This window comes from Sinohyriopsis cumingii, chromosome 9 (genome assembly GCF_028554795.1).
Source record: "Sinohyriopsis cumingii isolate HCF-2022 chromosome 9, ASM2855479v2, whole genome shotgun sequence".
NCBI lineage: Eukaryota > Metazoa > Mollusca > Bivalvia > Unionida > Unionidae > Sinohyriopsis > Sinohyriopsis cumingii.
In genome coordinates this window covers 104,748,669-104,775,955 of record NC_142969.1, presented here as the reverse complement: position 1 = coordinate 104,775,955, position 27,287 = coordinate 104,748,669, and the positions used below count along the sequence as shown (strand labels likewise).

Here is a 27,287-nt window from a genome sequence, read left to right as displayed (position 1 = left end):
AGGGCCTTTGGGTTTTCTTCTTCTTCTTCTTCTGCTTCTAATTTCTTCTTTTCCTCCACCAACTTCTTATTTCATCTCCAACACTCTTTCTCTTCTTTTCTTTCTTTTTTTTCTCCTCCTCTTCTTCTTTCTTCTCTTCTTCTTTCTTCCTCTTCTCATTTTCTTCTTCTTTTTCAATTTTTTCGTTCCATGTTCTTATTCTTATCTTTTCCTCTTCATCCTCCTTCTCCTCCTTTATTTCCTTCATCACATCACTGATCATGTCCTTTGCTTTTCTTAAGTTGTTAATTTCCATTTTTACTCTATGCGGACTATAAGAATAGTGGTCTTCAACGAGTCGTACGAGCATTTGTTCTATCATGCCCAAATTGTCAAGGACGTCTTGCAATGATTGAAATTTATCCAGGTGGTTTGAAGCCATTTTCTATGTAGAATGGTTTGAACGACGAATACTGTGGGTTCTTATACTGAAAGCGCGTACGTGAAGGAAAACATCCCCCTAAAAACATAAAATGGATCTTACCTAGATCATGACCAAACAACGCGCGGACGTGAAGGAAAACATCCCCCTACTTTTTCATTTCATATAATATAACCCAAACTATACTCTCCACATTTGCTAAGAAACAATAAAGAAACCCATAATCTACTATTCGCACAAACATACCTTTACTCTTACAAACACAAACACACCAACACATACCCTCACACGATCTTAAAAAAGAGTTAGTGTTTATTTTCACACTACTCTACCTACACACATTGGCAAATTAATAGTTATTTCTTTTCTAGAGTATTGGGTAGCCCTGAAAAGGGCTGTTTTTTTTTAAACTCCAGATGCAACTATCTAATGATTACACCTTCCTGGCCTGGCGCCACACACGCATCTTCTTCCCCAGTCTCCTTTCACCTTTCTTCTGGGGAGCGAAGAGGGAGGATGATTCGCTTCATCACCCCAATCCTCTGTCTCGGGAATATTGAACGACATCCTCTCTTCTCTTTTCTTTTCCTCCTCTTCCCTCTGTCTTCTCTCCTCCTCTTCCTTCTTTATTCTTTCTTCTTCTATTATAGCCTCCGCAGCCAGTTCATTGACCAGGCGCCTTACATATTCCAGATGTATCTGGAGTTCAAGAAGTTTGCTTATTCTGCTACTATTCATTCTTGTGTTGATCAATCAACAAGGGTAGCTAGACTGTCCAGCGAGTTTCAATTTATAGTGAAAGCGCGGACGTGAAGGAAAACATCCCCTAAAAACATAAAATTCATCTTACCTAGATCATGACCAAAAACAAACACAACGCGCGGACCTAAAAGAAACACTCACTCACTTTTTATGCTACCCATCACTATTTTAAAATTTTTTCATAAATCACTTCAATAGACTATCCACATACGCAAAACCAATCCAATATAACCCCAAATATACACCTCAAACACCAAAAAAGACATCATTTTAATGTACTATCCACACCAACTTACGTGAGCACTTACAAACACACAAACACACAAACACATACCCTCACATTTTTTATAAAAGAGTTAGTGTTTATTTTCACACTACTCTACCTACACACATTGGCAAATTAATAGTTATTTCTTTTCTAGAGTATTGGGTAGCCCTGAAAAGGGCTGTTTTTTTGTTTGCTATGGCATTCTTTTTTAGTTTCTAAGAATGCGATGTCCTCTGAGGATAGACTTTCTGGCGATAGGTCTGCTTCTTCGGAAAGAGAAGAAGAACTCTTTGGTGTCGATACGACAATCGACAAAGCCTCTGTCAGCTTCAGGTTGCTGCTGTTGTTGTTGTTGTTGCTGCTGTTGCTGCTGTTGCTGCTGTCTCTGAAGTCTGTACTTCTCTGTCCATTCTTCTTTCTCCCTGTTCATTTCTTCTCTGAAGAGCTCTTCTATCAGGTCTTCAGTGATTTTTAACATTCTCACATTCTCTATTTCTTCTGGCTTCGGTATCAGACTGTGTCTGACCCTATGCAAATTCACGTAGGCTTCGTTGAGCTTAGCTAGTTTGGAACACATCTTCTTAGGAGGATGAGTCGACAATGGATGGTTAGACTGGGAACAAACCGGTTCTTAAAGTCAAAGCGCGGACGTGAAGGAAAACATCCCCACACGGTTTTTGAGTCGCAACGTTTAGTGAGTGTCATGAGAGGGATAGTAAGAAATGAAAGAGCATCAATCCAACATTCTTATAGCTAAACAAAAGACAAAGGCATTTTTTTCTAAACACAACATTTTTTATTCAAAAATCACTTAACACTAAACAACAACATTTCTAACATTTTTAACAATAATCCAACACTATAACATCAAACAATCTTTTTCTAATCACAAACATTTTTTTCTTCAAATACTAACTACTTTGAACAGGGCTGACAACGTTGTGAATGAAATTGTGATTTCCACTGTTGGAAATCATTAGGCCATTGATGGACACTACGTTTCCTAGCTTGAGACAAAAGATAAGCATAATGGTCACAAAACCATCGGTCTACTTTCACATCATTTCACATCATTTCTAGCAGAAGAACGAGGATCGAAATGAGTCACTAAATGTTCTAAGGAATAGCCCAGGCTGCGATGATGCAGAAAATACACACAATATTGTCCACACACCAAGGAATCTGTGCCTTGTAATTTCACATTATTGAATCGGGTGGTTTGAGCATTTCTTCTCATAAAGTCAATGATATCGTCTTCCAAAGGGGGCAATCCGTACGAATCGAAATATTCCACACATCCTTCTTGAGGAAAGTAAACGGCTACCCAGTGGGTTCCTGGGAGATGACTGTCGTCCGTGTTGATCACGTAAGCTTGATGGTCTTGAGGTTTGCGATGAGGGAGTTCATCTTTAGCACAGACGACAGGATTCCAAGAAGCCGTATACGAACTGTGGTTCAAAAGGTAACAAAGTTCCCAGGTATCCATTGTTTTGTGGTTTTCTTCTTCACAGGTAATAATAAGTCGTCAATTCGATCCTGACTTTTTGCTTGAAAATGTCTGACGAATAAACGGTTATTCGTTCTGTTTCCTCACTCTGATTCAGGAGAGCTTCGATACGATGGATCTCTTGAGTAGTTAATGGTGGACAAGAATGTTCACGCAAGTCTTTATACCACTGGTGCAACACGTCTTTGTTTGAGATGAGACTCCAAGCTTCGTCCAGATACTCGTCCAATTTTTCTTCTTGGCTCAACATCAGGCATTTATCGTGTTGAATTTGACTGGGATGATCGTTTTGACACCCATAGCAATTTTTCTTGATCAATTCCGTCATTTTGTCGACCAAGTGTTTGGCAAAACAGGAGACTAAATGGGCTTCTTGTTCTGGCCATCTCGACTTCATCATGATCACTTCTTCTTTTTCCACGGTCTCCTCACATTCCATCTCCAAAGTTTCTCCACTAGGTAAAGAGGGACAACAGTCTTCCATGGTTTCTAGTAATCTAGGATGACTTCTCTCAAACTGTTGATTTCTATGGTATTATCGAATTCTGCATACAGGATGACGTTCACTGTCTCTTTCAGTGGTTCTGCAAACTGAAGTTCCACACGAATCTGGCCTGATTTTATAGGGTGGAAATGTCCCTCGTCGCTGCCTTGGTCTGGAGTGAAATCGAAAGCCCACAAAGCATAGCCTCCTGCGTAATCCTCGTACGTAATACCGTGACTGGTGTTGGTTCCTAACTGTCCGGTGGCTTCGTACAGGGACAAGTACGATCTCAAGTAATTCTTCTCTTTAAAGTCAGGTTCGAAAGATCGGGTACACAAGGTTTTGCCATCGCGACTGACTTCGATTTTCTTCACGTTAAAGTGTTGAAAGTTGAAAGGATTTTGAGCGAAGGCTCCGTTGAAGGCTGAATTCGAGACCATACCAAGGATCAAACGTTTGGGTAGCTGTCCTTGGAACAGATGATCTTCGATCATGGAATGATGTCCAACGGGAATGGTGAACGTTTTCACTTCCACGCGTCGTATGGGATACTTGGCGGTCGTTCTGCTCAACGTTTGACTGATGTCGTTACCTACTTTGGGTAACACTTCCACGCGTCGTACGTAGAGTTTGGCCTCTTCGATTTTGCTTTTAGGAGCCTTAGCATCCTCAGCCAACAAATGGAAAGCGGTACTGCTACGATTCAGTCTCAAGCGGACATTGACTCCGTTCAGCAAATATTTCTCTTGCAACCACATGTCCAAATGCAAACGATCCATCAGTTCTAAACTCTTCTTATCTAAGATTTTGAGTTCTCTTTGCTCAAAGCCGCTATTGGTTCCATCTACAAGGTCGAACTTGCCCGCTTCGTCAGGTTCCCACAGCACACAAGCATTGAGATGGGTATCCTTGGCATCTATTCCGTACGTCAAGAGATTTTCCAGGTAGGCACGGTAAGGGTAAGTATCCATGCTGCTGCTGACCAGTTTGTTATTCAAGTACAAGTCCACTCCACTAAACAAGGAATGCATGAAATTGTTGACGGGAGCTATATTCTCAGTGTCATCTACTGCACCATCATCCTTATCTAGAACTTTGACTTTCAAGTACAAGTAACTGCTATTCAGATCGATGTAATCTTCGGGCTGTCCTTTGATTTCAAACTCGATGGGAGCTGAGGCTGTCAATGAGGAGACGGGATGAAATTCCACCCATTGAGATTCTTGCATCGTCATCATGGTGGGGGGCATGGCAAACAGATCCAGTTCCGTCTTGGAACAAGCGCAAGACTCTCGGTGCATCATTTTTTCTCTGTGTCTCAATAATCGAAAACGTCTAAGTCTCGAACGGTTCTTCTTTTCTTAGCCTTTCTCGCTTGAAGTCTGGTGAAAGGGTGTCTTCTTCGTCGTCTCTTTCTGCCTTGTCCTTGCTGAATGCCTGACTCGGTAGCGTGCAGAACATTTATAGGTGTGTCTCGTCGGCCCAAAATGTCTTTGCCCGTTTGCAGCAAGACATTTTTGCCAGCCCTCATGAAGGCTTCTTTAGGGTTTTGTTTGTCGATGATGACATTTTGGAGAAATTCTTTGCCTTGCGTCAGTGCCGCATCTTTCAAGGCGTGCAATCCGCGTGTCACCATCGGTTTCAAGACTGGGGCCACCGAACGAAAGGCCGATTTTAACATGTCTCCTAAGCCGTGTCCTCGCTGTCGTGCAACCCCTCGGTACACTGGATACATGACTTACTTACGAGTCGTGAGAAAACCGTTTTCGAAAATGGAGTTTCACCGTGACTTTTCCTTTGGTGAATGGAATATTTTGTCCTAAATCTCCTTTTATAGTAATGTTGACCGTGTCCAAATACGACTTGCTGACAGGTAAATAGTGAGGATGGACAAATTCGCGGTGGACGTGGTAAGTGTTTCCACCTTCCTCGTCAGCGTTTGCGGCAGAATCCACTTTGAAAGGAATGACACGCAGTAACGGCACAGAGGTGTGTCCCACCACGTTATACTCCACCACATCGGAGTACACGAACATCAAATTTAGTCCTTGGTTCAGTTCTACCGGGGTACGAAAATACTTGGCAAAAGTATCGTTGTCAGAAATGACTAGTAATTCGCCTTTTTGTTGTTCTACTTTCTTCCTCAGCTCCATGTCACCGCCCAACATGTCAAACAATTCAGGACAAAATAAGAAAGACATGATTTTGGGCCCCTCAGGAAATTTTATCAGGAAGCGACGAGCTGTTTTGTGGTACTCCAGGGTGACACTTTTTTTGACATGCTCTAAAGCTTTCAGAAACACACCATTAAACCTGGTGGCTATGGTGTTGACCAAATGTTGACCACTAAAATAATAGCCTGGGGGAATGAACAAGTGATAGGTGGTCCACTTTAGATTTGGTGTACGGGTTTTCTTGTCATATTTGCTATGGGTATCCAAGTACTATTGCATTTGTTCGTCATGAACTTCCACATCAAATTTATTTTGATTGGGAAGGACATTGAGGACTTGGGTCGGGTGAATCATTTCCACTAAAGCCACTTCCCAATGAGCTTCGTGATCTAAGGGGATGGCTTGAGGTAATTTGGCCGTGTAACAGCACAACGTGTTATTGGGAAACACCTCCATGGAACTGTCACTGGGTAAGGTCAAGTAAAATTGGTTTCCGTGACTCATAATTCTAGAGTTCTGTGGCTGTCCGAGGGGATATTACTGGACGTCAGAGGCGTGTCTCCACCCAAAATGGGGTTCTGGTTGTGGTTGTGACTGACACTGGCACTGGACACAAGGTTCCCGGGGTTCCCGTTCGAGGAGAATTTCAGGGAGGGATTGGGAAGCAGGTAACCGATGCAACTGCTCAATAAAATGGTCCACAATTGTTTGTCTCCTTGTTGCAAACTCAAATTGGCGATGGCTGCCCCGATGACACAATACACCACGAAGATTTGGCAGAAAAAGACGATTTGCGTTTTAGGCACACGTTCTCCACACCACACCCACAAGGGTTGTTTTTGTAAATCTTGCACAGAAGAACTAGGGGAAGAAGGAGTGGTCGACGTAGCTGCGTCTGATGTGTGAAAGGGCATGATGGTCACTTCTTCTTTTTATAGTCGATGACTTGCGAAGCGTCGATCCAAGAATCGAAACTGGGTGGATATCCTTTCCAACGTACTTTGACTTCTTTGACACGTCGTTTGCCCACTTTACGGGTTCTGCGTTCGAGAATGCTTTCGATGTCGTACACGTCGTCTTCTTTTTTGGTCACACGTTGTAACTCGGGCAAATAAAACGTTCCTTTGAGCACTTCTCCGTTCATGTCTTCCAATTTATAGACGGCAGGATGACGGCCATGCACTCGTCCAGTGACGCGAAACAATTCGGTCGTCCAGTTAGGTAAGTAACCTTTGTCGAAAGTGCGTTTGGTTTTGCCAATGCGCACCCAATCTCCTACGGTCAACTCTCCACTTTTCTTGGGGACAGCCCTCGTCGGGGACGTACCAAACAGGCGCTCAAACACCAGCACTTCGTTGTCGGGAGTCACGTCTTGCGGGGCACGTCCGATGCTTCGATGGTAAGATTGGTTGTACGCTTGCACCAGGTGCGGTAAGATGTCGATGTACTTCAGAGTGTGGTGATGCGTAAAATATTTCCACATGCGTTCTTTCAAAGTGCGTTGAAAACGTTCCACGATGCTGGCTTTGGTTTCGGGATTCTCGGTGGTAAAAAAATGAATGTCACGTTTCTTTAATTCTTTTTGGAAAGCTTGGTTCAGAAGTTCGGTGCCTTTGTCCGTTTGCCATCGAAGAGGGTGACGACCGCTTTGTTTCAACACTCGTTGCAGGGCTCGCACTAACTCGCTGCTGGATTTGGAAGTCAAGGGCACGACCCAGGCAAATTTGGAAAAGACGTCGATGACACAAAACAAATATTTGTAGCCGCGATTGTAGCTGGCCAAATGAGAGACATCGGCTAAATCGGCTTGCCATTGATGATCGATGCCTTCCACTCGGGTGCGACTTCTGGCAAACTTGCGTCGAATGGGTTTGTGTAAAGTGTAGGTAGCTTGTTCTTGTAACCATCGTTGCACTTGAGGTAAACGGAGACTTTTCAGTCGAGTTTTGGCAGCACGATACAATTTTTGAACTCCTGCGTAACCTGCAGGATGCGAGGGATCGTAGTAAATGCTGGCTAAGACTTTTTCCATTTTTTTTGTGTTTGTGTGTTAATAAGGCACCCACTCTTGGAAGAGGCTACTCTTTTTCTCTTGGGGTATTTTCTTGGATTGCAAGGCTTTGCGTGTGCGACCGGCAATAGGTGTCGAAGAGGAGGATGTCTGAGCAGGGGATATCGGTTCTTGTTTCACTTCTGTCTTCACTTTCTTTTTCTCTTGTGATGAAGAAGGGGTGGCCATCATCTTTTTAATCCATCCAATTCTGGAGGTAGGTGGTGTTGTTAACTTGCGTACTTTTTCTGGTGGAGTTTGAAACCCTTCTTCTTCTTCTTCTTTTCCTTTTTCTTTCTTGACCACTGGTACCGGTACTGGTACTGGTACTGGTGATGGTGCTGGACTTTTCATCAAGGTCTTAAAATCTTTCAAAGTGGGTAGAGCTGTTTCGTCTAAAGCTTTCTGGTGAAAGAGTTGCAGTCGTTGCAAGAGTTGACCGTACTTTTGCGATTTTTCTGTTTCGGACAAATCTTGGCGATCCATCAAGGATTGCAATTCGTGTTGTAACTGGGACATCTCGCTCAAATTGGGATTGGGAGGTAAATGCGGGGTGCGTTGTTCTTGCCACCGATGGTATTCCATCCATCGTTTGTAAGGCACTAAAGCTAGTTTTCGTCCTTCCATGGGGTTGTCAGGGGTGAATTCTGAGATCTTGGGACTTTCGAGGGCCTTTTTATCTTGCTCCCACTAGTCCTCCCAACATGGTTCCCAAGACTCCTTTCAGTATGGGGCCTAACAAGAGGGGCAAAATGCCTCCACGTTGCACTAACATCTTCTTTTTTCGACGAATGGGAATTTTCTTTCGAACCATTTGGCGAAGAACGTGACGATGTTTGCTTAAGCATTGTTTCTGGTGTTTGGACAAAGGGATCGTGCCTTTCAAAACGTTCAAACAACATTCGCACACGGTATCGATGACCTCTTTGGAGGCTGTTTGAATGAGTTTCTTTCGTAGGGGTGGAGAAGCTTTGGACAGGACAGATAACATGTCCCCATGTTTGGCTAAACGTGGTGGCAGTCCTTTCCTTTTCTTTCCTTGGGGTTTTCTGGAGGGTGACATCTTTGAGTCTTCAGGAGCACCAAAAAAAAACACTGATACCCTACTTGGTCACAGGCCTTTTTTATACTGGAACGCGTCGCCACTGATTGTCTTTACGTCGTATCAACTTCATGACAGGCATGACACGTCGTGCAGGGGTACGCAACGGACTAAATCGAGCCAGTTCTTGCTTGGACAAATCCAGTAAACTTTGTAACATGCCCGATCTTTCATGGACTTTGATTTTGGGAGAAGGTACTTTTTGAGCAGCAGCCACTGCCACTAAATTGGAAGGTCCTGCCACTGGGGAAGTTCTTTTGGGGGTCATCAACGGAGAAGTTCTTGGTGTGATCAACGTCTCCAAGTACTCTTCAGTTCCTGGTGACATCAACGGAGAAGTGGATAAACGTGAGGCTGCCGGAGACGCAGTCACCGCTGTGGCAGGCCGTGGTTTGCGAGTGTAAGGTTGCGTCCTGGCCGAAGTGCCTCTCTTGCGACTAGTTTTCTTCTGTGGACTTTTCTTTTTCTGGGGACTTTTTCTCTGTTTCTTTTTCTGGGGGCTTCTTCTCTTTTTCCGGGGTGGTGTCTGGTAAGAGGAGGGTCCTGCCACTGGAGAAGTTATTCTTCTTGGGGACCTGGTCTTTTTCTTTTTCTTCTTGGGGCTTCGTTGGACTTTTGTCTTGGGGATAACTTTGGGGGCATTAGGATCCCATCTTAAGAGTGAGCGAATGATGACCCCTCCTAGAGTACCGCTCCCTCCAGGTTTCAAAATGATTTGTTTTTTGGTTTGAGTGTCGATGCGGGGATCGGCCAGTTGGACCAAAGCGACTTTGTTTCGATCAAAAAAGCGTTTGGTTTGATGAGGAATCTGAATGATTCCTTGGAGTAATTGACGTGCCGTCACCGTGAACCATCGTAAGACTTCTTTGATACTAGCTTCTAAGACACGAGCTCGTGTTTGTGGATCTTTTTCTCGACTGATGCCATACAAGGCACGAATCAATTTGACGGGAAGATGCGACTGAAGGGACGTCATGTTCACACTGTGTGAGACAGACGAAAAAGGGTCTGAGGTTTTTATAGATTTTTTTTTTATGGGGAGTGAAATGAAGTCGAGGACGGAGACGTGTACAGGACAGGCCCTCCGTCTTGGCACCAGTGGTGAAACAAGTGGGTACGAAATCGAAAATCCTCGGGAGTCGTAGGTTTCAAATCGACGAGTAAATAGGCGTGTGGCGTTTGAGTGGCATCGTCGTACGCCTGAGTCAGCCAAGGCGTTCCTAACTGTTTGGCTAAGACTTGCACTTGCGATTTATCTCGAGGGCTTTTAAACAAGACCACGTAATGCGCATTGAGACTGATGGTGCGATGGGCTTTACTTTGTTGAAACAAATTTTGGGTGATGTAAACGACACTGGCATTACGGTGATGCCCTTTGCGCGTGAACCACAGTTTAATTTCTTCTTCGTCTTCTCCTAACATGTCGTCGAAAATGACCAAATGGGTTTGACGGGAGTCAGAGACGATGCCGTCGTCTTCTTTAGGAATGCCTTCCACAAACACGATGGAATCGCCTTGACTTTCTCGCAAGAGGCTGTACGCCGATTGCCACTCTTTGTAACACCACACGATCCGTTGAGGGGGCCGATCGATCAAATGATGTTTATGTTCGATCAAACGTTTGACGAATTCGGTTTTGCCAGAACCGCTAGGTTCAGCAATGAGCATGTTAAAGGGATGGCGAAGATACAAAGCCTCCCAACTGGCACGATCTAAGTGTTCGTCGATGACTTTGACAGTAGAGGAAGAGGGAGCAGAGACAGTAGAGGCAGCCATGGTGTGAGAAATGTCACTTGTGACACGAAAAACAAACATGACAAGAGTTTATATACTTTTTTCAGAACACGTTTATTGAATGTTTTTTTTTCAAACATGAATACGAAAGACAAAAATACATAAAAGCCAAAGGCTTAAGTACAAGGATAAAAGGCACATGATAACTATGAACGTGGAATAAACACAAGTGTCTGTACAACAACCACATGTTTTGGGTAATGTTCTAACCAGTTCTATAGTAGGGGGTAAGGTCACACAAGTGTCCTCCCGAAAGGGTCTTTCAGGTCTGTCCACGACAGTCCTGTCCTGGGTGACGGGTTCTTCTGGCACCGTCACTAACACGGGTTGAAAAGTAACTTTTTTCCTTGAACAACTCTCGTGCATACTGGGCCACTTCTTGGGTCCAAGCCTCAAAACCCCATTCTTTCCAGGCACGGACATCTGTCCAATGGGGATGTAAGTCACAAGCTACACACACATCGTCATACACGTCTTGGGTAGCTAAAAGTTGACGAATCTTTTTTCCTGTTGAGGTCGAGAAGTATCCAGATAAAACCGCAAGGCTTTGAGCAAAAGGAGTTTTTCGTGACCATTTAAGGCCATTGAGGTGGTAAGTACTGATCGTAAAGAGTCCACAAAGAATCGGCTGGTAAACGAAATCCCAAAAAACAAGTCACTAAGACACACACCACTTGTCGTCCCAAATTGAACGGATACAGTTCTTGTAATAATTGAATGTAATGATCCACGGTTTGAATATGGTCATTGAGTTCCTTCCACGGAATCTGTTGAATGATATGTGACATAATCCGTGGCATGGCAACTTGATTTTATAGTGTCTTTGTTTCGGAAGCAATAAAGGTAATTTCTAACCAAACACGTTCGTTCTTCAGTAGGGAATTTAAATGTTACATACTGTAACTGAAACGTCAGAGTTTGTCTAGATGTTTCGTCTTTTTCTAAGCAGATTCCATGTAACAAATGTTGGTAATCCTTTAACTCGTCTTCCTCAATACGTTGCAGTAAGTGAATCTCCAAGTAACCAAAATTACGAACGTCTGGCCCATCATCATTCATATACTGAAAGTATTCAACAAGGTCTGACCAGTGAAAAAATTTCTGACGAATCAGTCCTCTTATACCATTCAGGTACCAGTGGTTAAAGATCTGGTGACGTAACGGATGCAATTGTTCTTTACGTTTCACTTGTATTTTCACCAACTCTCGATAAATCCTTTCTCTCAACTCCTCAGGCAAGCCCAAAATGTTCTCTTGTAAAGTATCCATAAGTATATACACTGTTTTTGGAATCGCTGGGTGGTGGCCAATAGCCTCGTTTAACTATGTGCCTAATGTAATATCCACTCATAATCAGTCTTCTTGTACTTTGGAACATAGCATAATTTAAAAACGGACGAATCACTTTGAGTTTGCGTTTCACTTGTATTTTGATCAGTTCTCGGTAAATGCGTTCTCTCAACTCCACAGGCAAAGCACGAATGTTCTCTAGCAAAGTATCCATGAATAGGTCATACTAAATCCTCTTTGGTCTGACACAAGAAATGTACTCTTTGCACAAACATGGTTTTACTTCAGTGTCGAATTTAAATCGTTGAGTCACTAATCTACACATTACAATTCGTTCAGAAGTTTCCTCTTTCACCAAGTTGACATTGTGTTCAAGATGTTGGTAATTCGTTAACTCTTCCTCTGGAATTCGATGCAGTACGTTTACAATGATGTAACTACAATCGTCCATACCAAACCAATCCTTTTTAAAACTAGAGGATCGTTGATCTATGTCTGTCCGATGCAACACTTTCAATTGAATCAATCCTTGTATAGCCTTCAGGTACCAGTGGTTCAAACACCGGTGACGTAACGGATGCAATTGTTCTTTACGTTTCACTTGTATTTTGACCAGCTCTCGATAAATGCGTTCTCTCAACTCCACAGGCAAAGCACGGATGTTCTCTTGTAAAGTATCCATGAACAGATTATTATGGTAAGAAGTTACTTCAATGTCTCGGTCCCACTAAGGGTAAGTAATGACAATTCGGTGACCATCGAGCATGTTCTACGTAGGCCGAATCTTGCGGTTCCCAGTGGTGAAGTGACACACCGCAACTGAAGCACTTGACTTTATCTCCTTCGCCCAAGTAGAAAAATCCGGCTCTGGCTAATTCTTCGGGGGTCGGTCCTCCCAGATACTTAGGCCATTTTCCTTTGAACGATTGAAGACGATTTTCAAAGTCGCAGTATTCCGAAAAACGCACAGGAAACGAATATTCGTTTTTCACAGGTTCGTTTCGATGAGGGTTGGGTGACAGGAACAGGAGTTTGCTCAGGGCTGGATGACATCCGTAGGAGGGTAGACGTGAAGGTGAACATTCCCCTTTAAACCCGGTAAAATGTCTAAGAGGACGAGCAGCATCGCTTTCGCATCCCACAGGTTTGACACGCACAGCATCACTTTCCATGATAGGGGTAGGGGCACTAAAGTTCCCATGATGCTTTACGGCATCGCTCAGGTCACAAGGTACAGCATCGGTCCCATCGCAAGGCTCACAATCGCACTCGTCTGCAAACTCCGTTACGCAATTACAATGGTAACCACATGGACAATCGCAGTTTCCTTCCGGACATTTTCCGTCGCAATCTCTGGGTCTTATCCATCCAATATTAGTCACACTAGAGGAAGATACAACTTTTTTACAATCCCCAAACTGGAACGATGTCTCTTTCAAAGTATTCATCTTGTTCGCTCGGTCTTGGTAGTCACAATGAACTATCGATCTTGCCTAGGGTTCCTTTTTTATATACAGACCAATACCGACGTGACCGTACGGCAACGTAAAGTGATTGGGAAGTCTCACTCGCTTCTGGTACACGATTTGATAGACTTTTTCCAAGGGTCGACTGACGATGTGGTGAGTGGGTAAACGTACAATTTTGTTAGGTTGGTAGGTGGTCACTTTAAAGTTTCCATCCTCTCCCGATTGCAAGGCTTCTTTCAATACCCCAAATTGACCACTCGACTGGTACGATAATTCAGAGTCAGTCCTTTCACTTTGCACGTCGTGTGCACTTCTCCTTGTTTGTCCCGGTATTCGTAGCCGTAATTTTTGGGACCGCCACTGACGAAACTTAGAATCTTGTCGTCGGGATGCTCGTCTGTCCAGGCTCCTAAACGGTCTCCTTCTATGTTAGGGTGATGTTGAATCGGGTGATGGATGTAAATGCAACTGTCCGTGTCAATGTACAGGACGCGTTCCCCTAACAGTTCTAAAGCTTCGTACAATTTTAAGCGAGCATGGGCTGTCACGTAAGCCGCAATGATGACATTTCCAAAAGGGTCGTCTTGTACAAAGTCCAGATCTTCTTCGTAATTGACCAAGATCAAATTCTCTCGAACGACGTCCACGTGTTTCATGTATTTGATTTTGTCGTGAATCATCTGGAAGTAGCGGGAAGGTTCTGTCAAATATTCCGTCTTGGGTAAACACGGTTGTTGTGCCATTTTACCCCACAAGCAATTTAACATCACTTTGGCAAACGATCGCCTGCCTTCGTTTTTCTCGATGTGGTCTAAAGTGATGCCTTCTTGTTCAGAGCATTTCTCTTTGAATTGTATTTGGTCTTCGGGAGTGTGACACCAGGAAGGATAGCCGCTGGCTTCTTGCTTCAGTTTCAAAAAGGCATCCACGTAGTCTGCGAAAATGCCTTTCTGCGTGGGGTCACCCTTGTGGTATTGTTGTGTCTTGGGAAAGTGACAAATTTCGTACACTTCTAACAGTTGGTATCCCATGTCCAAAGCTTTGAACAATTCTACGCTGACCCAGGTTCCCGTCAAGGCCCGTTCTTCCTGGGTGTGCTGACAAGGCTGATCTTGGTTGCACGTTTCGGCACAAGTACGGCACAAGGGAAACATCAGTTTGCCTTGACAATGGTGAGGTAAGACGGGATGGTATAGGTTCGTGGGAGGCAAAACTTTGCACTTGATCAAGCCTTCGTATTGTCGAATGTTGACCAGGTCGATGTGTTCCGTCAGCAATTGCGGGTGCCCTGTAGGAAAGTGACAATATTTGCACACGTAGGGATACAGCGAACACACATCCAAGTATTTGATTTCTTCTCCTTTCTCTTCGTCGGCTTGGTACAGCAAACAGGTGGCATTGGTCCTTCCTCCGTACAAACTATCCCTCGGGTTGAGCGGGTCCATGAACTGGTAACTTTCCACGAGGCGTTTAAACTCGGGATCGGTTTTCATACGGTGATCGTACTCGTGTTCCCACATTTCCACCACTTGGTATCCTTGCTGTTCTAACTTTAGGCGTCGCTGACAAGTGTCCTGGTACAAGTCTTCCATGGTTCAATGCAAAAACTGATTTTTAGTGCCAAGGTCAGGGTAACAAACAGGACATCCGTGAAATAAGCAACCGTTAAACTCGTACACGATCTTGGGGTTTTCTAAGTCCCAGCCATCGACCGAATACGTTCCGATGGTCTTTTCGCCCCCTCCGTTGCGGGCATGCTGAATCCACTTGTCTTCCTTGTCGCACAAGTAATGTAACCAGCGTAGGGCTTTGACCGAGTATTGACGTTTGACAAAGTGGGTCGTTTGAGGACTGATGACAGCCACGGTGTTTTCAGGCATGAATCGTTGTCGATACACTAAGGAACACGCTTTGGCAATGGTGCAAGCTTCTTTCAAAGGATCGACCCCTCCGTGTTCCATGAACAGTTCTCGAAATTTTCCACAGCAACGTCGTAAAATGTCCACGTCGGAACGACAATACTTTAGCATTTCTTCCTGAAAGTCGAAAGGGTCCGAGGCGTGAGCCTGGTACCAAGCGTAGAAAGCTTCTCGTTGTTCGGTACGCATGTTGTCGGGGTCGTAATAGTGAGCCTCAGGTAAATGGGGTAGAACGGCGTGTTGATTGGCTTCCGTATTGAAAAAGTGTGGAAAGTACCCTTTAGCCATTTCTGTCATTCCAAGCGTTTTAGGCATTCGACTCAAAGGCATGGCCAAATAGCTCATCGAATCTTTAAACTGTACTTGTCCCACTTGCATGAAAATGATTTTGGCTCCGTTCAAGGTCACTTTAGGACGTTCGGTGCCTTGTTCCGTATAGTACCTCAAAAGAAACTGTCCATCGTATCCGGAGAAATTGTGAGCCATCACCGTGGCATGACGATGACAATCTCCGTAAAGTTCGATGTCCTCTTGGCTCCACGTCTTGTCGACGGGGTCTAAGACCCATTGGGCAAAATCGGCTAGCGTGTTCGGTCCCCGAAAGATTTTTTCACGCCCTCCAGGAATCTTGCTACAGTGAGGGCAATGACTGAAGATAGGTTCTTGAATGCACTTCTCGCACGCTCGATGAGCAACGCAGAAATTAGGAATGTGAATGCCGGTCTCTTGCATGCCTTCGAAATCGAAAAAGATGAAATTGCCTTTCTTCTTGTGACCGTCCTCTTTCTCTGGTGGGGGTTGGTATTTTTGCACGTAGCATTGGTGTTCCAAGTCCACGATGTGGTGACAAATGTGACATTTTTTCTTTCCTGAACATACGTGTGCCTTGGTATTATTGGTACGTATGACTTGTTCACACGTAGGGCACAATCTCAGAAGTTGACAAGCACATTTCTTCTGTGAACCTTGCGTTTTCAGATGTTGTTGGTAACAGGTAGGGCTAACAAACGTGCGCAGACAAGTTGAACAAGGCACTGGTTCTTCGCTCAGACAGGGTGAAGAGGCCAAACATCCTGAGCATTTCGATCCACAATGCTTGTGTTGCTCTCGATTATTATAACCATGGTCACATTTCTCACAGTACTAACCGTATCCCAGGAATCCGGTGATAGTGGTAATGGTATCGAAATGGTCATCGTGATAATAGACATGAATGTATTTTCCGTCCTTAAAGTCTTGCCCTCGAAACAACAAAGAGCCGCGCACTTCTTGAGGGTGCACTTTCAAGGTGTAACGTGGAGCTAGGGCATCTTGCAATTTTTGCATCTCAGGAATGCCACAGGGTGTGTCTTTGGACAGGCCAGCTTGTCGTAACAGGAGTTCTGCTTCGTTTCGTTGTTTGGCTCGATCGGATCGTTGAATAGTTTTCCAGGCTCTTTTCCATTGTACCGTGTCGTTCTTGTTGGCATAGGTTCGTCCCACCACGATGGCACGGGCTAAACACATCTGGTCATGAGGATTGTGAATTTGGACAAGGCTACGCTTAATGCTGCGAAGCTCGTTCACCAATAACATCTTTTTGCGTCCGGTCCCTTGAGGAGGAGAGACGTGGGTCATGTCCAATGTGGCTTTTCCATCGGTGATGTCAAACTGGTCATTAGATTGTTGCACGTGTTGAATCTTGTCCATGACTTTGGAAGCGGTCAATTCTGCAGGGGTGCTAAACTCGATCCAAACAGGGGATTTCAAACCGTCGTGTTGTATGGAAAGTCTCAAGCGATCGTCTTCTTTGGGTTGACATTGCTGCTTGAGTGCAGTGAGCAAAGAATCCCACACCTCAGTGATGAACACTTCTGCTTTCTCTAACGGCACTTCAGCCTTGAAATCTTTAAACTTCACCGTGTAGGTGTAAGCCGTGGTTCTAAATTTTCTAGAGGAGCGCTTTTCCGTCTCTCGAATGGAATAGTATTTTTCAGGGTTGACTAAGGGTGGTGAACTTGTTTTAGATGGTTCTGATTCTGGTTCACTCATGTCCTCTTCAAAATCACTGGCATGAATTTGTGCCAAGATTTCAGCTCTGGTACGAGGCGATAGATCACGTTTCTGCCTCTTACTTTCTTCTTCTTTCTTCTCAAATGAATTAGATCGTTTCATCTTGAAAGCAAAAAGTCAAATGACTCAAGTTCAAACACCATGAGCTACTTTATAGTCATAGCAGACCAGCGTATATAAAAGGGTGTGTGTCTTGTCCTTTCACTATTCATTTCACTCTCAAGCCGAGCACAACGATGGAAGAGACTAACCAGATGGAACGTTTCGTCAGAGCTTTGCGAGGGGTCATTAGAAAATTCTCTTCAGACCAGCCGACGGACTACTCTCCTTCCTTTCGAGATAAAAGTCAAGATACTTGCTATATCTGTCAGAAGAAAGGGCATTGGTCTTCAGAGTGTCCAGACCGTCAAAAAAGAACAAAAACAGGGACTAAAAAAGACAAAAGTCAAGATACCTGTTATTATTGTCAAGAAAAAGGACATTGGTCTCCAGATTGCCCAAAAAAGAAACAAGAGGAGTCAAAAGAAAAGAGGGATTCTTCAGAAGAAGAGAGGGATTCTTCAGAGGAAGAAGAGGAAGAAAGAAGACAATTCTATTTACAAGAGGCAAAGAAACAGGAGAAGAAGAAAAGAAGAAGGGAAGAAAATGAAGAAAAGACGGTGAAGAAATTTAAAAAACAGAGAGACTGAACAAGGAGAAAGAAGAAGTCAATGAACTTTTTATTAAAGTGTTGTGTTGTGAATTGTGAATTGGATTGTAAAAAATGGAGAAAAGAATAAATTAATGATATAAGGTAAGTGTCTTTGAGTTTTGATTTTAAAATAAGAACGTACACTCACGCACTCATACACAGAGACGTACTATAAGGGTAAAATGGGTGGGGTTTATTTTTGAGTTATTGGCAAATTGAAATTGTATTTCTTTTCGAGAAATGTGGGTGGCCCTCAAAAGGGCCTTTTTTCTTTATGGCGTAGGGGTGAGTTTAAGCAATCAACTTTAACTGCCTTATGCCTTTGCCACGGCCAAGGCCTACTTCTGGACTGCGTAATGTTGATGATGATGATAATGATTGGGTTGAAATCACTAAGGGTGGTACGGTAGGCTTAATCACAGGGTTGACGTGTTTAGCTCGGGAAGGTCGTATTCTCTTCGGTCGTAATAAAGAAGTCTGATACATTTGTTTCAGACTTCTTAACTCCGCTAAAATGTCCAACAGTACCGTGACCGTTTGATTTTCACCCTCTTGTTTCTTTGCTGCTACTTCTTCTTGCTGTTGTTGCTGTTGTTTTTTTCTTACCTCTTCTTCTTGCTGCTGTTGCTGTAGGAGAAAAGCTTGTTCCGCTTCCTTTTGTCGTTGTATAAATTTCTCCAATTCTTCTTTCTGTCTCTGTCTAAAATTCTCCACTTGCGGTAATGAAGAAGGTAACGAAGGTTCCGGAACAAATTCTTGCGAAGAGAGAAAATCCACAAAATCCCAATTCACCTCTTCTGAAAGTAAGTCCGGGTTCCCTTGGGCGGTCTCCCCTGCTGGTGCACCCCATTGGATCGTTTTCTGAGTTTCCGTCATGTTGAATCACTGTCGCATAGATTGACTGCACACAAGCGCTAGCGAATCTATATAGACCAACAGACGTCACAGACTGCTCTCTTCGGATTGGATGTGGGCTGACTGAATTTTGTAACGCGTGTTCGGATTGGTGAATGAACTCAATCCGTTTCAGTCCTACCTCTGCCTATAAATAAGCGCAGTTCACTGCATTGATTCACCTGTTCTCGGAGCCTCAAGATGTGGACCTACGTTCAATCTTCAACCCTTGTGTCAACAATGATGTTCAGGACGAACATGCTCATGTATGTCCGGTCCAAGTGGACTGTTGTTGATAGGACAGATACTAGTCTATGGATGAGGAGAGTTTATATAGAAAGACAAGGATGTCTCAAGAGGGTACTTGTGTATGGACCGGCAGTTAGAAGGAGTTTAAGAAGAAGAAGAAGATGTGACAGATGCCATCTATGTTAATATTAATATTAACATAAACCCAAAGGCCCTTTTCAGGGCCAGCCATATTTCTCGAAAAGAGATAGCCTTTCCATTGCCTACCCCTTTTTTATTTTTTAATTTAAAAAAAAAAAAAAAAAAATCCCATGTTAATTTCCTTTGTCGCTATATGTTCCCACGATTTTTCTCCATGTTCAAATCCCCTTGTCGCTCAACAGTCCCACGATTTTTCTCCATGTTCATTTCCCTTGTCGCTATATGTTCCCACGATTTTTCTCCATGTTAAATTTCCCTTGTCGCTATATGTTCCCACGATTTTTCTCCATGTTAAATTTCCATTGTCGCTATATGTTCCCAAGGGGTCCTGTAATGCTAATTCCCATTGTCGCTATATAATCCCCCTTCACTACTTACATATTTTATGCATAAGCCTAATTTATAAAACATTCGGATACCACAAATACTTATACACGTCTGGAATTGTTACAATACTTGAATTTTGGTACATATTTTATGCATAAGCCTAATTTATAAAACGTTCGGATACCACAAATGCGTATGCACGTCTAGAATTGTTACAATACTTTAATTTTAGTACGTATTTTATGCATAAGCCTAATCTATAAAACATTCGGATAAGAACCTAGTAGTTTTGTTAGCATATAGAATGCCTAGATTAATAATAAAATGATGACATCAGTTAGTGTCGTTTCATGACTGTAATTGTCGTTATAATGTATTTTGAGCAAAGTACTTGAATATAAACGGACAGGTCCTGTCTGGCGGTTATTAAAACCTAACAATTTTCTAACTCATATCGAACTCAAACTTCCGATGTTTACTTGGATCCTGTCCAAGTACCTGTCTATAACACAGTAAAAGTTGATTCCGAGCATGCGAATAAGTTTATAAACTTGCTGTCATTCACAAATTTCAACCATAAAAGATGTGAAAGTCAGGCCTAGATTTAAGATATCTTTGAGTAATGTTGGTGAAATCCGGGCTTATTGTATAACATGACTTATTGTCTAACTAGACTTGTTGTCTATCTAGGCTTATTATGTATCCTGGCTTGCTATTTATCAAGGCTAGTTTCCAATCCAGGCTTGTTTGTTTTATCAAGGCTAGTTTTCTATCCAGACTTGATTATATAGTCTAGTTGTCTATCAATACTTGTTGTCAATTAAAGCTTGTTGTCTATCCAGGTTTATTCAGTATCCAGTATATGTCGGATAGTTTTCTAGAATACGCTAAACACTTAACGATTGACGCAATATTAAGACGTGTTGTCAATCTAGGTTAACTGTCGCTCTAGAGTTGTTGTTTATCTAGGTTTGTTGTCTGTCTAATAGTCGTCTAAAGATGCTAAACTCTTAACGTTTGTTCCAATGAATACTAAAGTGTATCTCATCGTAGAACACAGCCAAGTTAAGCATAAGATGAGAAATGCCAATTTTCATTTATAATGGTATGGTATTTCATTAAGAAATCTCAATATAATTGCTGTTTTGTCCTTAATACAAATTGATTTAAACTATTTTTCTCATCAATTTATGTGCATGCATTGTACACTGAATGAGATTGAATGTATTTCTATTCTTGTGGCACATTGTGTTTTTTTTTTTTTCAGTTGTGGAACTGCCAAAGGAGCAAAAGTGATACGTGCCTTGCAAACTGCGAGAAACGACACGAATGGTCTTCCAGGGGCAGAATTAAAACTAAGAGCATTCAAGTTTATAGATTCTGAGAATGTGGGGTTTGTTTGTAGCGTAAAGCTCTGTAAAGCTGGAGACGAGGAGGCTTGCGCTGTGGTACGCATTATCATTGCATCTTCCATTGTCTTGCGTTTCTCCGAACGTTGTCAGAATAAATTGTTTTCTTTATCTTGTATTTTCAAAATTATCTGATGTTTTAGAGCTAAAGGAAATTTGTTTTCTCTGCCATTAAGATACATGCATTGAACAAGTCTCTAACTTCAGATACTTAATGGAACAACCTCTAACATTTAGATACATTCATGAAAAATCTAATATTTAGATACATACATGAAAATGTATGGTAAGAAGTTATGGTCATAATAGAAGCACCAAGAAAGACAAAACCAAAAAGTTTTGTATATTTGAACAATATAATTTATTTACCTAAAACAAAAAGTCCAAAAGTAAAATAACTTACAACGTCGTGAATGAAATCCTAGAGTTCTAAATAGTTCTATCAAGTAATCCGAATGCGTTCCAAATGTATTCCAAATGTTGGTCAATATTGCACTCATGTATCAATAGTACAGAAAAATCACTAAGACATACTCACAAAACATTGTATCTAAATGGATTCACAGTTATTTCCGATACAGCTATAGATCTATATGTCAATATACGAATTCACAGAAATTCCTTGACAGCTACTATTCCAAATAATTTGAGTTTTTTAGAACTGTAATTCCAAAGAAGGAAATAAAATATAAAATAAATTAATTCCTCTCAATATAACCGAATAACTTCAAAAGACTGGTGGTACTACGTGGAGTGCTTAATTCCACGCAATAACTCTAGTACGTAAAAGGCTAAATGGCAATTACTGTAACTTTACGACGGTCCAATGACTCATTTACATTGCACAGAGAACCACTAAGCAGGGTCTCATTGGTTAAACAATTAGTTCAGTCTCCTTTAAAAAGATGACCTCGATTCGCATCACGTGATTACGTGGATTCAGCATTGGAACGTCTGAATGGATTTACTTTTACCAAATTGACTCATTCTGAAGTGCGAACGTGACTTGAATGGGGAACATAAGTATTGAAAGTATTATTAGCTAAATAATAAACTACAAACTATGATGATGAATGATAAAAGAACATACTAAAGATATACATAACAAAGCCGAACATTCATATACATGAATGAAAAGAATTTTTTTTGAATGAACGTATTCAGACACATTTTTTTTTTCTGGAGTATTTTTCTTTTCCTTTGACGCTAACGTGTTTTGTACGCTCTATTTTTGGCCCGTAAATTTATATATTTAATGCACCAGCCGGATCGCATAAAATAATTTTATGTCTTTTTCGTTTCGTACAATTTCAGTAAAAAGATGATTTATCCTTTTACCAGCTTTTAAATAAAAAAGATGTGTGTGTGTGTGTGTGTGTGTGATTTGGATTTTAACGTAGCTTTAACAATTTTTCAGTAATATCGCTAAGATGTCTGCAGTGTGGCAGTTTATAGTGATGTCTAGCACTGGGGCATCATGCCGCAGACACATTATCCTGATACCAGGCCGACCAGTCCTAACACTAACCTCTTAATGCTGAGCGTCAAATGAGGCAGCTGTTAGTACCATTTTTGTAAGTCTTTGGTATATGACTAAGCCGGGGATCGAACCCACAACCTTCCGCATCCAAGGCGGACGCTCTAACCACTAAGCCACCGGAGCGGTCAATAAAAAAAGATGTACATTACATATATTCCTAAACCATATATATATATATATATATATATATATATATATATATATATATATATATATATATATATATATATATATATATATATAAGATACGTCAAGTTGCACACAGATTTCAATTCAGAACTGTTATTGTTTCTTGTTAAACATGGCCATGCCATCTGAACAACAGAAGTCTCTACGCTATCCAGGGTCTTATCTATTCGTAAAACATAGCAATGGAATCTGACCATTGGCTTCCCCAACATCATTAATAATCTTGTCTCTAGTAAAACACAGCAATGGAATCTGACCATTGGCTGTCCCAACATCATTAATAATCTTGTCTCTTGTAAAACATAGCAATGGAATCTGATCATTGGCTGTCCCAACATCATTGATAATCTTGTCTCTTGTAAAACATAGCAATGGAATCTGACCATTGGCTGTCCCAACATCGTTAATAATCTTGTCTCTTGTAAAACATAGCAATGGAATCTGACCATTGGCTGTCCCAACATCATTAATAATCTTGTCTCTTGTAAAACATAGCAATGGAATCTGACCATTGGCTGTCCCAACATCGTTAATAATCTTGTCTCTTGTAAAACATAGCAATGGAATCTGACCATTGGCTGTCCCAACATCATTGATAATCTTGTCTCTTGTAAAACATAGCAATGGAATCTGACCATTGGCTGTCCCAACATCGTTAATAATCTTGTCTCTTGTAAAACATAGCAATGGAATCTGACCATTGGCTGTCCCAACATCATTAATAATCTTGTCTCTTGTAAAACATAGCAATGGAATCTGACCATTGGCTGTCCCAACATCGTTAATAATCTTGTCTCTTGTAAAACATAGCAATGGAATCTGACCATTGGCTGTCCCAACATCATTGATAATCTTGTCTCTTGTAAAACATAGCAATGGAATCTGACCATTGGCTGTCCCAACATCGTTAATAATCTTGTCTCTTGTAAAACATAGCAATGGAATCTGATCATTGGCTGTCCCAACATCATTGATAATCTTGTCTCTTGTAAAACATAGCAATGGAATCTGATCATTGGCTGTCCCAGCATCGTTAATAATCTTGTCTCTTGTAAAACATAGCAATGGAATCTGACCATTGGCTGTCCCAACATCGTTAATAATCTTGTCTCTTGTAAAACATAGCAATGGAATCTGATCATTGGCTGTCCCAACATCATTGATAATCTTGTCTCTTGTAAAACATAGCAATGGAATCTGATCATTGGCTGTCCCAACATCATTGATAATCTTGTCTCTTGTAAAACATAGCAATGGAATCTGACCATTGGCTGTCCATCTCTATATAAGGCATTCCCCCTCAGATATATTGGTTGTAACGTCAAGATGCAGCATATCTTGTGCTGCAAAATGGCGCTAAACTCTGCAACAACCATCATTTTTGCATCTTAGTTCTTCGTGGACGGAAAGAAAGATCACATATCGGAATAGATCGTGTCATATTAATTTATTCAGCGAGAAATGGAAGGAGGTTTTATGAATGAGAGGTTTATTGATATTGTCGTAAGCTACATCACTGACCTGAATGGTCTATGAGTCGCTAATAACATATTTGTGTTATCTATATCTATCTATCTATCTATCTATCTATCTATCTATCTATCTATCTATATATATATATATATATATATATATATATATATATATATATATATATATATATATATATATATATATATATATATATATATATATATATATCCCTTTGTAACCAATGAAATAAGGTTGTAACATATACTTTCCAGCGTAACCAAAGTGATTGCTCAGGCATAACCGTTGGCAGGCGGAAGAGAGCAACAGCTGACAATTCAGCGGCTAGTGGCCAGGACAAAACTATGACCACTGTTATCTCCGTGTATGACCCTAGAGACTACGGGGCCCTACAGAACCAAGGTAGAGAGAGAGAGAGAGAGAGAGAGAGAGAGAGAGAGAGAGAGAGAGAGAGAGAGGAAACAATTGAGATAATGAAGAGTGGGGAGGTTTCAAGGAGTAAAAACCATATATATAACGGGTGATAAAAGATGAGTATTCGAAAGATGGACAGATAGCTATAGAGACAGTCATGTATAGTCGGAAGTACTTTAGTAACAAAAATAAAAGACACATAGAATGATATCTGAAAGGGTCTTCTTTCTCCGCCGTTTGTGCCAAGCCTGGTTCCATAGCTGCAGGTTCGTTAGGTACTTTAAAAGATGAGTAAAGGGACCGCTAGTTTAATTATCATAGTTATTAGTTTCGTGTGTCGGTTGTGCCCATGCTAAAATAAAATAAAAATCATTGATTAATTCCAGTACCAGCTTTTACGTTTGCCATATCGTCATTAATGGACCACTTGCCTTACATTTGCATAAAATGACACCAAAAACACTATCACTGGTGTACCATTTACCTTACTGTTACATGAAATTGCACCAAAAACACTATCACTGGTGTACCATTTACCTTACTGTTACATGAAATGGCACCAAAACGCCATCTTTGGTGAACCATTTGCCTAACTGTTGCATGAAATGTCACAAGAACACTATCATTGGTGAACTATTTTCCTTAATACCCAATAAAGCCACACAGAAAGCGTTATCATTAGTAGACCACTTTTCATTCTGCTGCATAAAGCTTCAACAGTATTCCAAGACTTAATAGCAACACTGCATGAAAAGGAAAACAACCACCACCACCACGATATTACTAGACCTTACTTTTAAATTTTAAAATATGGTGGAGGATTGTACCAGAACAGTATGTTAGCATGCTGCCAAGACACTATGATAATACTGTGATATTAAATGTTTCCTAATTCAAAAAACGAATATCATAAAATACCGTGGTACTGTACTATCATCAAATGATACGAAATTTAGAAATACTCGATGCCAACTCTGTGCAGGCTTTCCATCCATAAATAAGCTTCAGTGGGGAACATAAAGGCATTGTTTGCAATCCTTACAGCGTTAAGAATTAATCATTTATGTACATATGTTGTAGAATCATACAAAAACACATTCCCACCAGCACACTAAGCACCAAAATACATTGAAGATTTGAAGAGACAAATGATGTACACATTCAAAACAGATTTGCAAGACTAACAGCCAAAAATTGAGGGAAACACAGTGTTGCTGTTTGCCAATAAAATCAAACGAGCATTCTGGATTCTAAGAGCAAATGTGTATATTTTATGGTCTGATTTGACTTAAGCCAATGATTGACATACTAATTGAAGGTCCTGCAATCCTCATTAGTTACTTACATTAATTACTTACTTCCACTAAAGTCACTTGTACAAGTGGAGTTTTCAGCTCTCTCTCTCTCTTACTCTCTCTCTCTTATATATATATAAGAGAGAGAGAGAGAGAGAGAGAGAGAGAGAGAGAGATAGAAGAGCGGAAAACTCCACAAGTGACTTTAGTTGGGATTCCGCTCTCAATTTTCAAAAGATACCACAATAAACTGTGTCATTAGGGGTGGCTGACATCAACCAAAACATGTTCTAAGTTCAGTTTCTAAACGCAGAAAAAAACCCACAGAACATGTATTATAACGCCAGTAGTAAGGTGGGCCACTATACGTACAATGGAAATTAGCATTACGGAGACCCCTGGGCCACTATACGTACAATGGAAATTTAACATGGCGAAAAATCGTGGGTCAATATACGTACAAGGGGATTTAACATGGCGAAAAATCGTGGGTTAATATACGTACAAGGGGAATTAACATGGGAAAAAAATTGTGGGCCGATATACGTACAAGGGGAATTTAACATGGGGGAATAGAGTTTGGGGATTGTTTAGGGACAAAGGGGAATTGAATATGGTTTTTTTTTTTTTTTAAATTTTTTTAAAAAAAAGGGGTAGGCAATGGAAAGGCTATCTCTTTTCGAGAAATATGGCTGGCCCTGAAAAGGGCCTTTGGGTTTTCTTCTGCTTCTAGTTTCTTCTTTTTCTCCACCAAGTTCTTATTTTATCTCCAACACTCTTTCTCTTCTTTTCTTTCTTTTTTTTCTCCTGCTCTTCTTTCTTCTTCTCTTCCTCCTCTTCTTTCTTCCTCTTCTCATTTTCTTCTTCTTTTTCAATCTTTTCGTTCCATTTGCTTATTCTTATTCTTTCCTCTTCATCCTCCTTCTCCTCCTTTATCTCTTTCATGACACCACTAATCCTGTCCTTTACCTTTTTTAAGTTATTAATTTCCATCTTTACACGATGGGGACTATAGGAATAATGGTCTTCAACCAGTCTTATCAACATCTGCTCCATCATTCCTAAGTTGTCTAAAACGTCTTGTAATGTTTGTATTTTGTCCATTTGGTTAGAAGCCATCTTCTTTTTTTATTCTTTGCAGAATGGTTTGAACGACGAATACTGTGGGTTCTTATACTTAAGGCGCGTACGTGAAGGAAAACATCCCCCTAAAACGTAAAATTGATCTTACCTAGATCATGACCAAACAACGCGCGGACGTGAAGGAAAACATCCCCTACTTTTTCATTTCATAT

General features: G+C 41.4%; 1 protein-coding gene across 1 annotated transcript in view; it reads left to right on the top strand.

Annotated features, from left to right (window-relative positions):
* Positions 1-27,287, top strand: part of LOC149792389 (EGF-like domain-containing protein 2) — a 110,429-nt gene that overhangs the window by 60,766 nt on the left and 22,376 nt on the right. Inside the window, exons 9-10 of the mRNA XM_089970971.1 lie at positions 20,922-21,102; positions 24,538-24,685. Of these exons, the coding sequence (XP_089827097.1) occupies positions 20,922-21,102; positions 24,538-24,685 (329 nt within the window). The remainder of the gene's footprint in view (positions 1-20,921; positions 21,103-24,537; positions 24,686-27,287) is intronic.